The sequence below is a fragment of the Cherax quadricarinatus genome, chromosome 21 (genome assembly GCF_038502225.1).
Source record: "Cherax quadricarinatus isolate ZL_2023a chromosome 21, ASM3850222v1, whole genome shotgun sequence".
Taxonomy (NCBI): domain Eukaryota; kingdom Metazoa; phylum Arthropoda; class Malacostraca; order Decapoda; family Parastacidae; genus Cherax; species Cherax quadricarinatus.
Genome location: NC_091312.1, coordinates 14960711 through 14973088, shown reverse-complemented (window position 1 = coordinate 14973088; position 12378 = coordinate 14960711). Strand labels below are relative to the sequence as shown.

The window sequence follows — 12378 nt, the reverse complement described above, 5'->3', positions numbered from 1 at the left end:
TTGCACCAAATTACAAATATCCAGAAAATTTGAAAATATATAGTTGACTTTTTAATAAAGGCTTCCTTTCTAGTCACATTAAACCAAGTTTTTTTAACCATACATAAAAAAATATACTAAAACTATTTCAATACACAATACATATATATTTATGATTAAAATCATATATATTTATGATTAAAATCTAAACTTATAAGCTTAATAATAAAGAAAAACTAGAAAAAAATTTTATGTTTGTAAACTCACCACATGTAATCAGCATAAGCAGAAAATGGTAAGCAGTGATAGCAAATCCAAGTCTGTAAACAGCCATGTACCCCATTGCTGCCTCACAGTTTTCTCCAGCTCCTACCCATTCACATACAATTTTTTGATGTGGAAACTAAAAAAAAAATCAATAAAGAGAAAACCTTTATACAACATTATAGAGCATGTAACCATTCAATTTAATATCTCCATGAATACTATTCCTACATCCCAATTTTAATGCAAACACACATTAGCGCTACAGTTTGTGCAGAAAATTATGATGCCAGATGAAAATTTTTTACAGTTAGGGAATGTAAACGAAGTGAAACAACACTTACTACTGAAGTTAATACTTGACTGAATTCCTCTTAAGCTTCAGGCAGTCCTTAAGCCTTCAAAGAACACTTGTCAGAAAAATTTTGAAGGGTGGTATGTCTTTAGTAGCTGCTTCTACCTTGCAATAGATGGTGTGTCACAGCCCATAGCAACACTTTTTAAGTGACCACAAATTTCCTATTGGGTTTAGGTCTGAGCTATTATCTGCCAGTCACTAAAATAAGGGACTTCACAATCACTTTCTGACATTTTTGGCAGTGTGACAAGAAACATCATCTTGTATGAAGTGTTGGCTTTTTCAAAGGAATCACGTAAATAATCCACTAAAAGTTCCAAATAATTATTCTGACTCATCATGATGTATTTGGAAAGTAGTGGGTATTCATCATTTGCATGAGTTACATTCCTAAAAACTGCACTAGCGATGATTTCTGCAACTTATGGACTGAAAAACACATGGAAAAAATAGGGTTGTGCGCTATAGACATCAAAAAACCCAAATTTTTTTTTTACTACTTATCATAACTCTTTAAAAATACTGCTTTTTCTACCTAATTTTGTCAGTGAGCATGCTCGGAAATACTTAACTCTAGTGAAGTTTAGGCAGTTAAAAGTTTACATGAACCTATAAAATGGTTATATTAATATTTTACAGCATTTGTTACCTTCAAGTCAGGTTAGTGATGGTTAACATCTTGACATGAGTGGAGAGGGTGGCTGTTGGCCTACTGGGCTGAGGTTGATGGTTGAAATTGTTGATGTGATGTTGAAAGTTAGGGATCTTGGTATGTTGATGCAGCTTCATTTGTTGATTGTTACAATGATGTGCTCAGGTACTGTCACACACTGCTGGTTTGTTTTACCCAATGCACATTCTAATCTGGTTAAACTATCCAAAACTAAATGTTAACTCATTTTCAAGCTGTCCTTCCTCCTCACACACTGTTTTACAGTATAATAAGGCTTTTTCCTTAATATAAGGCCATTAAGTGAAAAACCTTTCTTTGTCTGCTCAAACTGTTTGTCTCAAATTGAACAAATTATTGATTTTTTAACATCAAACACTCATGCAGTCTTCATGATAATAATAATATAATAATATCTTTATTTCTACAAGTACATGTACAAGGTATACAGGCCTAGCTGACATCAATGACATACTACTATATAGAAAGCCCCTTGTTATGCAGAGCATTTCGGGCAAATTAGGTCAGTTTTGTCCCACGATGTGACCCATACCAGTTGACTAGCACCCAGGTACGCATTATACTGATGGGTGAACATGGACAGCAGGTGTCTTATCTAAACATGTCTTAATGTTAATTCCCCAACAATGCAGTAAGTGAAACATCCCTACACCATGAGAGAAAAGGGGTGTTTTACAGTCTTGGAAGTTTCCTGTGGGAGCTGTGGGTCACAATGAGGTGCCTGGTACACTCTCCTCCTACCACTATCAGTCACTGTATAGAGTGATTCATCTGACTACAAAACTCCCCTCCACTCCTCCAAACCCACTCATGGTATTTCTTACAATGTTTTACTCTCTTCTCCTTTTGCTGAATTGTAAGAAGAGGTTTACTGAGGACACAAAAATATTTTAAATCCCAAGTCATCATAAAGTGACTACTGAAGACATCTGAGGGTCATTTGCTCCATTAACAAGAGGATTTTTCTCCTTCACTTCCATGCTGTGATGGAAAGATTTTCCTTACCTGATGACCAATCACTTTCAGAGACCTTGGTTAGATTAATTAGGGGCTACCAGTCTTGGGATAAAGGACTGAACCATGGTCTCTCCCTGGTCACGAATGTTTGACGAGACACTGCACCGAACACAATTTCGATCCCATTTAAGCAGAAATAAAGTGTATCATGGCCGCTCTTATGCAAGACAATCACAGCTGGTATATCCTCCTCATCTGCACTTTTGGACATTATTCTTCTTGGTCACAAGAGGGGTTAATGATGACAGACAAAAATATGGCTCTCTGGTGTACACAGTAAAAAAAAAAAATCTCACCCTCGCAATAGCTACAAGGTTACTAGGTGAATCTTGTGATATATGTAGTGTTAAGTGTTTATACAGAATGACCAGATAAACATTATAATATTTCACATACCACTAGACCCACATAAATATATAAAATGATTCACACAGTCACGATGTCAACCCACTGGTGTTATAACTTTCTGCACAGACTACAGTCTCTCCTCACTTAACGACGGAGTTTCGTTCCTAAGACCACGTTGGTAAACGAATTTGTTGCTAAGTGAGGAGTATACAACAATGGTAGTGAGTTTATGTCAACCATCTCTGATATTGTTTTAATGTCACCTTTGCACCAACTATAACATTTCTGGTATATTTTTGTTTATACAGTAGTATACCGCCTATTACAATAAACAGAATAGAGGAAATCAGCTCTAATACATATATACATTATGCAAACAATCGCAGACGGGCGATCTTAACTATGCAGGACAAGCCACAGGGGGTGGAACTCTTCAGCTCAAGTACTTTCACACTTCTCAGTGCATCATCAGGAGCTGTGCAATGCTGCAAGGGAGCAACCAAAGCATAGATGTCACCAGCCACTGTTACCCTTAGACCCTTAGATGCCACTCTGAGACCTCTCTCCCTGCTTTGGTTGCTCCCTTGCAACATTGCATAGCTCCTGATGATGCACTGAGAAGTGTGAAAGTACTTGAGCTAAAGATTTCCACCCCCTCGTGGCTTGTCCTACATATATACATTATTCAGGTATGTTTTTGGTCAGAGAGCCCGTCGTAAGTCTGAGTCGTCAGTAAATGAGTATGTCACTAAGTGAGGAGAGACTGCATTTATAAGATTACACTGGTATGTTCGACTGTTCCTACAAACATTTACAAATACTACTAAAAATATATTATAACAATTTTACATGAAAAAACATCTCAACTACTGTAGTTAGATTTCCAGTAAAATTATAATGAATATTTTTATAATTCTTTTTAAAATATCACAGATCATCAAATTACAATACTTTGCAAAAAAATCACTGGTTCATTCAGACTTACTAGGTCACTGATATGTAGTATTTTTAAAACCAAGCTGACTGTGGAAGTAGCAGCCTTCACTTAAATAATAATACTATTAATATTAACAATAATAACGTATACAGACAGAAGTAGCTTAACATTTATTTGTGCACAAATTAAAGAAAACCCCTAGTTATGCACTTAGGTACGTTATAATAAAGCAAATAATGCTACCTAACCAACTTTCTCTAACCCAGGCTAACACTCCAAGCAATCCCCTCAAAGTCATGGAAATAGCATTAGTTGCTACTTCACAGCCACTGTGGAACTAGACACCAGATTATATTACTACTATATGTATTATTTTACCATTTCTATTATCGCTTTCTGTACTCGAACTGACATCATAAGAGCCATAATGCCCACATTCAACATGAGAAACATTATGTAGACAATCCTTGTTGATGTAGACTCGAACACACTTGGGCACAGACGGCAGCACAGGCGACATGATGACGTCCCACACAGGCAACCAATCTAAAAATGAGGAGAAATATTTATGAAAATTAACTCCTACACTCTTCAGTTGAATACATACAGATCTATTAGAAAAGGACTGATAAACTTTCAAGCTGTGATGAGAAGAGCAATGTAAATAAACTACATTACTGTCCTACAAAATAGCAGATTCACTCACTTCAATGACAGTAACACCCAGTCTAAAGGATAATCACAACACCTTGACAAATTACTGTTTATAAAAGGAAAGATTCTATAGACCAGTATTAAAAAAATAGTAAGTAGAATGACACATCTACATACTAAGGCTCAGACAACCCTATGTCTAGCTCTTACAGTCATGCAGATTATTCTTGTTCTTCATGGTACTTGGCTTTAACAAAAAAAAAAAAAAAAAAAAAAAAAAAAAAAAAAAAAAAGAGACTACAAATCACCCAGAACAAAATGGTGAGATTTATCCTGGACCTTGGTCCAAGACTGTTCAATTGCCTCCCAGCATACATAAGGGGGATCACCAATAGACCCCTGGCTGTCTTCAAGAAGGCGCTGGACAGGCACCTAAAGTCAGTACCTGATCAACCGGGCTGTGGTTCATACATCAGCTTGTGTGCAGCCAGCAGTAACAGCCTGGTTGATCAGACCCTGATCCACCATGAGGCCTAGTCTCAGACCGAGCCACGGGGGCGTTGACCCCCAAAACCCACTTCAGGTAAGAGAACGTGTAGGCCAGGATGAATTACAACTGGGTATGCTGAATGTTGAAGACAGAGTAAAGTAGCTAAATTTAAATCCTGATTATAAAGTTACTCACAGGATGTGCCCAGAATATCTTGCTGCAAAGTTTGTGAAAATGAGGAACAAAAACAGTATAGTACTACAGGAAGTAAATACAATTTTGTAGTACCTACACACACACCTAAAGTCGGTTCCTGACCAGCCGGGCTGTGGCTCGTACGTTGGTTTGCGTGCAGCCAGCAGCAACAGCCTGGTTGATCAGGCTCTGATCCACCAGGAGGCCTGGTCACAGACCGGGCCGCAGGGGCGTTGACCCCCGGAACTCTCTCCAGGTAAACTCCAGGTAAACCTACAGTAAGTGGTCAGGCCTCAAACACCTTTTATTAAACAGTAATAAAGGAGTGGAATAGATTGCCTGAACAAGTCAAGGGCACTCCTAGAATTACCCAGTTCAGGAAGAAAACTAAAAGGTTGCTAATGAATGAAGCTACAGAAAGGAAGGAGTGAGATTTTCAGTATAGTAAACATTCATGTACCTATTAGTAAGTTTATTCAGATACAGGTACACATAAATAGTTACATAATTTGTCATACATAGCAGCATATGTGTAGATTACCTAGGATAACCCAAAAAAAAGTCAAAGTGATTTATTTCTAGTGGAGTCCTTACTGTAAACTAATTTTCTCTATTTAATGTTCTTGTAAATGACTCGGTTGACTTTATTCCTATAGTAACTTTTTACTGTACCTGATCTTCACAGAGTTGAGTTACTTAGTTGTTTTAATTTTTAAAGTTATAATGATGACTGATTTCTGCTGTAATTTATAGTTACGCTTTGAATAATGAGATATTACAAGGGCCCCCAATGGAAATAAGTCACTCTGATTTTTTTGGAGTTATCCTAGTAAGTTTATTTAGGTACAGCTTCACAAATTTGGGTGACTACAATTACCGTACAAAGTGTACATATAGGATAACCCAAAAATGTCAAACGAAGAGACTTATTTCCATTGGGGTCCTAGGTAATTTACACATGCTACTATAAATAATTGTAATCACCTATATCTGTATAACTGCACTTATGTGCACCCATGCTTAAATAAACTTGCTTAATGACAGGTCCCAGGACAATCCCCCAGGAAAGTCGTGACGAATTACGTACTTCCTCTGATTCACAACTCACCTGCGCTCGACAACATGATCTACTTTCGATAAATTCATCCTCACCCCCGTACATCCCTGCCATGGTGGGGCTCAAAGCGGTCAAAAACTGGTAAAATGGACTAAAATTCACTATATAGTAGGTAATGACAGACCATGAGCGGGCGACTCACGGCACATTCTCTTTGTAAATGCTTGTTATACCCGGCTCACGTAGTGTAGATACCTTGACCTTCAGCCAATATTTTGGTGTAAATTAACTTTAATTTCACTATGGCTAATTACAATACATTAATTATTATTTCCGAATTAATAAGTGTATAAAATATTATATATATTATGTATTAATACTTCTATGAATATAGAACTTTGATTACCTAAAATGGACATACGTAACGTCTTTGTTATTGTTTGCTGAAATCAGTAAGTTTTTAAGGCACACGTACATATAAGTACAATTATCATAAATAGTTTAACATATGTGTAAATTACCTAATATAACCCCAAAAAAAAGGTCAGACAAAGTGACTTATTTCCATTGTTAGTTGTTGGTATTGTTTTTATTTTTATTTCGTTGTTTTAAGGGTTGCGACGGCTTTTGCCCTATGAGCCCTGTCCCGTGGCCTGGTGGCAAAAGCTCTCGCTTCACACGGTGAGGGCCCGGGTTCGATTTCCGGCGAAGGGGTGCAAACATTGGACGTGTTTCCTCACACCGGTTGTCTAGGTCACCCATCAGTAAAATGGGTCCTGGGTGTTAGTCGACTGGTGTGGGTCGCATCCTAGGACAAAACTGACCTAATTTGCCCGAAATGCTCTGCATAACAAGGGGCTTTCTATACAGTAGTATGTCATTGATGTAAGCTAGGCCTATATACCTTGTACATGTACTTGTAGCAAATAAAGATATTATTATAATATAAAAACATTCACACCTCGTACTCAAATGCATCCATGTATCATGGATGATTCCTTATCATCCATAAATGCTCTTAAATCCTTGAGCATCAATTGTGCCATGTTTGTGTCAGAAGCCATATACAGGTGTGGTAAAATTGTGGACATTGGAGTCAGGGTACAGCCATTGTGTGCTGGAATGCGGTAAAACCAAAGAATTTAGAGACAACTCATTCAAAAATGTTCATAAAATGTCAAAGTGGCATAGTACCAACCATTCTGGAAAAATACCCAGATTTTGTCCACTGTATTATTATTAAGGGGAGCACTAAACCCGTAGGAGTATACAGCGCATGTGGGGGGAATGAAAGGTATTCAGGCTCAATTCAGGGAACTGGAGTACAGATCCAATTCCCTAGATCAAGAGCCCCTCACCAGAGTCAAGGAACCTGCCTTGAGGGGTTCCCCACTGTAAATAACGCAAAACCACTTTTTTTTACAAGCATACCTTGCTAAAATATAAGGTAATGTTTTTGAAATATTTTTGTGATATAATTCATGCCTGCATAAATAACTCATTACGATTGCAACCAGATATAAACATGTAAATGGTTCATTACCACTAGCAAGCAGTTCATGCTAGTGGTAAGGGACAAAAGGAAGCCACTAGCATGCACCGCATTCTGGTTTTCTGCTGTGCATAATATTTTATTGAATGTTAACTACATTTTGAATACTGCAGAAATAAATAAATGATAAATTAGACACATATGCAACACTTGGGTATCTTATTGAGGAAACGTTTCTCGCCACACAGTGGCTTCATCAGTCCACATAAAGAAGAATGGTGAAGAACAGGAGCAGTTTAAGGTGATCAGTCCCTCAGCCTTGAATCGATGTAATCAGTCCATCAATCTTGAAAAGAATACAGCATATATGCGAAGAAGTGGCTTATATACTGTAGGCAGGAGAGGTGCAGCAGTCGTAGGTGGTATCACATTTGTCAAATGTGGAAGTAGGTCGTGCCTAAAGGTTAGGCAAGTGAAGAATTCCCTGTATTAAGATCCCAAGATGTTGCTTTCTCTGACATGAATGTAGATGACTGGTTCAGAGAACATAGACTCAAGGTTGAGGGACTGATTACCTCAAACTCCTCCTGTTCTTCACCATTCTCCTTTACATGGACTGATGAAGTCAGTGTGTGGCGAAACGTTTCCTCAATAAGATACCCAAGTGTTGCACATGTGTTCAAGTTATCAACTTGTCGGTTCTCTGAACCAGTCATCTACAGAAAGAAATAAAGTTTGTTAATAATAAGATAATATTTTTATTTACTACAAGTACATGGTATACAGGCCTAGCTGACATCAATTACATACTACTATATAGAAAGCCGCTTGTTATGCTGAACATTTCGGGCAAATTAGGTCAGTTTTGTCCCGGGATGCGACCCACACCAGTCCACTAACACCCAGGTCAACAGAGACAGTAGGTGTCTTATGGAAACACATCCCTAATGTTTTTTAGCCGTACCGGAGGGGATTCGAACCCCGGACCTCAGTGTGTGAGCTGAGTGCGCCAGCGATCCAGCTACCCATAATACGCTTTTGTAATCTTTTGACTACCGCCGACAGGATGGGTATGGGGTGCATAATAAAGCTACTAAACTAACTTAGGTTAGATAATGCTCAATATGCCCGTGGCTCGGGGAAAGGAATATAACCATTACGTTTGGGTCGAAACCAGAGCAGTTGAGGACCTCAAATAGGATATCAAATCCGTCCTCTGGTAATAGATAGGAATACAAGAACATAAGACTACCGCTCACAGAATAAGATAAGATTTTGCTCTGATTTTTAATCCGGAGGGTTAGCCACCCATGATAACTCAACAAAGTGGGCCATCGGGGACTGTCTGTCTTATTTCCATTAGGGTCCTTAAATTTTGTCTCTCCAGGATGCGACCCACAACAGTCGACGAACATCCAAGTACCTACTTACTGCTAGGTGAACAAAGGCAGCAGGCGTGCCATGGCTCGGTTAGCAACGAACATACTTAACATACTGAGTGCTCATGGCTCAAGCCCCGGCATGAGTGAAACGTTGGATATGTTTCCTTACATCTGCTGTTCCTGTCCACCTTGCAGTAAGTAGTTACCTGGGTGTTAGCTGATTGCTGTGGGTAGCATCCTGGGAAACAAGATTAAAGGACCCAATAGAAATAAGACACCTCCATAACACACGGACTTTATTGGGTTATCCTGGGTGGCTAACTCTCCAGGTTAAAAGCCCGAACAAAATCTTACCTATCTGATATTATCCTGGCACCAAATGACTTCGAACAGGCGATAAATGACATGCCCATGCACTCTGCCCCAGGGCCAGACTCATGGAACTGGGGTCGTCCCACAGTTACTAAAAACAACAGACATAGCCTCACTCCACAAAGGGAGCAGTAAAGCAATAGCAGAGAACTACAGACCGATAGCACTAACATCCCATATCATAAAAATCTTTGAAAGGGTCCTAAGAAGCAAGATCGCCACCCATCTAGATACCCATCAATTACACAACCCAGGGCAACATGGGTTTAAAGCAGGTCGCTCCTGTCTGTCTCAGCTACTGGATCACTACGACAAGGTCCTAGATGCACTAGAAGACAAAAAGAATACAGAATGCAAAAGCCTTCGACAAGTGTGACCATGGCGTAATAGCGCACAAAATGCGTGCTAAAGGAATAACAGGAAAAGTTAGTAGATGGATCTATAATTTCCTCACAAACAGAACACAAAGAGTAGTAGTCAACAGAGTAAAGTCTGAGGCGGCTACGGTGAAAAGCTCTGTTCCACAAGGCACAGTACTCGCTCCCATCGTGTTTCTCATCCTCATATCTGACATAGACAAGGATGTCAGCCACAGCACAGTGTCTTCCTTTGCAGATGGCATCCGAATCTGCATGGCAGTGTCTTCCATTGCAGACACTGCACGGCTCCAGGCGGACATCAACCAAATCTTTCAGTGGGCTGCAGAAAACAATATGAAGTTCAACGATGAGAAATTTCAATTACTCAGATATGGTAAACATGAGGAAATTAAAACTTCATCAGAGTACAAAACAAATTCCTTCCACAAAATAGAGCGAAAAACCAACGTCAAAGACCTGTGAGTGATCATGTCGGAGGATCTCACCTTCAAGGACCATAACACTGTATCAATCGCATCTGCTAGAAAAATGACGGAATGGATAATGAGAACCTTCAAAACTAGGGATGCCAAGCCCATGATGACACTCTTCAGGTAGCTTTTTCTATCTAGGCTGGAATATTGTTGCACACTAACAGCACCTTTCAAGGCAGGTGAAATTGCTGACCTAGAAAATGTACAGAGAACCTTCACGGCGCGCATAACGGAGATAAAACACCTCAATTACTGGGAGCGCTTGAAGTTCCTAAACCTGTACTCCCTGGAATGCAGGCGGGAGAGATACATGATTATATACACCTGGAAAATCCTAGAGGGACTAGTACCGAACTTGCACACGAAAATCACTCACAACGAAAGCAAAAGACTCGGCAGACGATGCAACATCCCCCCAATGAAAAGCAGGGGTGGCACTAGCACGTTAAGAGACCATACAGTAAGTGTCAGGGGCCCGAGACTGTTCAACTGCTTCCCAGCATACATAAGGGGGATTACCAATAGACCCCTGGCAGTCTTCAAGCTGGCACTGGACAAGCACCTAAAATCGGTACCTGACCAGCCGGGCTGTGGCTCGTACGTTGGATTGCGTGCAGCCAGCAGTAACAGCCTGGTTAATCAGGCTCTGATCCACCAGGAAGCCTGGTCACAGACCAGGCCGCGGGGGCGTTGACCCCCGGAACTCTCTCCAGGTAATCTTAATGAAGGAACACTGCAATATACCTAGTGGTACATGCCAGGCAGACCCAAATCACACTCACCAATGTAATAGTCCAACCTATATTTAAAATTGCCCGAAGTTCTCATCCCAGTCATGAACTTGGGTAGGGTATTACTGTCTAGCTATATATTGATTTTTAGGCAGACAGATCTCCCCCTATTTGAAAACACGTTTCTTTTCCTAGTTCCTCCTTGATCCAAACAATATGTGTTTTGACTCAAGAAATCGTAATGACACGATTGCAAATAAACCATACCCCCGGCCGGGATTGAACCCGCGGTCATAGAGTCTTATTGTGGCTAGCTGGTCTAGTGGCTAACGCGACGGGCTGGAGTTTTGAGACTATGACCGCGGGTTCAATCCCGGCCGGGGGTATGGTTTATTTGCAATCGTGTCATTACGATTTCTTGAGTCATGTTGACGGCAGTGAAGGGACTTGAGCTAGAGTTCGTCACGGCCACGCTAGCTGGAGATTCGTCTGTAAAAACTTGCATTTGTGGTCACAGAGGTGCCTGTGCTAACTTTCCTATGGTGTAGAAATATACCTACATATACATACATACATAGAACACTTAACTCTGATATTAACCCTCCCCTCAAACATCTCCTTGCCAACCTCAACAGAACACATGACCATAACACAAGGCACAGATCACTCTTTGATGTTCCTCGTGTCCATCTCACACTATGCAAAAACTCAATGCACATAAAAGGCCCTAAAATCTGGAACTCATTACCTGTAAATATAAAAGAAACACTACCTGTTTATAAATTCAAGTCTCTTCTCAAAGATCACTTACTCACCCAAAACCAAATAAATACTGAATAACTGAACCTTATAAATTGTATATCTTAAATGTTTCTCACAATTATATCACATAAATGTTAAACCTAAAACCCAATCTAACTTTATTATTTTTTAAATACACTACCTAACAGAATACTCCATTCTACTGAATGTACAACAATGCATACAACCATATGACCTGTCTTTGTAATACTCACTTGTGCTTTATAGTAATCTGTTTACATTAAAGTTTTATCACTGATGTCATCATTGCTTAGTTCATCTTAAGTTAATTTTAAGCCAGCCCGTAATGCTATGCATAGTATAAGTGGCTTTGGCATGCTGCTCTTATCTGTATTTTTTGTACCTCTGTATGTGTGCTCAAATTTTTAAATAAATAAATAAATAAATAAATAAATCTTATTGTGGCTAGCTGGTCTAGTGGCTAACGCGACGGGCTGGAGTTTTGAGACTCTATGACCGCGGGTTCAATCCCGGCCGGGGGTATGGTTTATGTGTTTTCCTGATACCAGGAAATATAGCTCACTGCGATGCGAAACATCTGAGCATTTTTTTCATTTACTGCCTCTGTTCATCTAGCAGAAAATAGATACTTTAGTTTTATTTGGAAATGAAAACGTAATTTATTTCCAGAAAAGCCTACAATGGTTACGAAAGTTCAAAAGCGCCGCCTAAACTTAACGTAAGTCCTCCTTAATTATTTTAAAACCCAATTTATCAACAGCGACCCTGCTTATCT

General features: G+C 39.5%; 2 protein-coding genes across 2 annotated transcripts in view; one reads left to right on the top strand and one right to left on the bottom strand.

Moving 5' to 3' along the window:
• The window catches only part of LOC128689083 (probable serine incorporator), a 40879-nt gene extending 34671 nt beyond the window's left edge, over window positions 1–6208 (bottom strand). The window contains exons 1-3 of the mRNA XM_053777166.2: window positions 6042–6208; window positions 3973–4140; window positions 247–382 (exon numbers count right to left, since the gene is read on the bottom strand). Coding sequence (XP_053633141.1) covers window positions 247–382; window positions 3973–4140; window positions 6042–6104 — 367 coding nt within the window. The 5' untranslated portion in view covers window positions 6105–6208. The remainder of the gene's footprint in view (window positions 1–246; window positions 383–3972; window positions 4141–6041) is intronic.
• Window positions 1–12378, top strand: part of LOC128688989 (pre-mRNA-splicing factor syf2) — a 151021-nt gene that overhangs the window by 117653 nt on the left and 20990 nt on the right. The gene's annotated exons all lie outside the window — the stretch shown is intronic.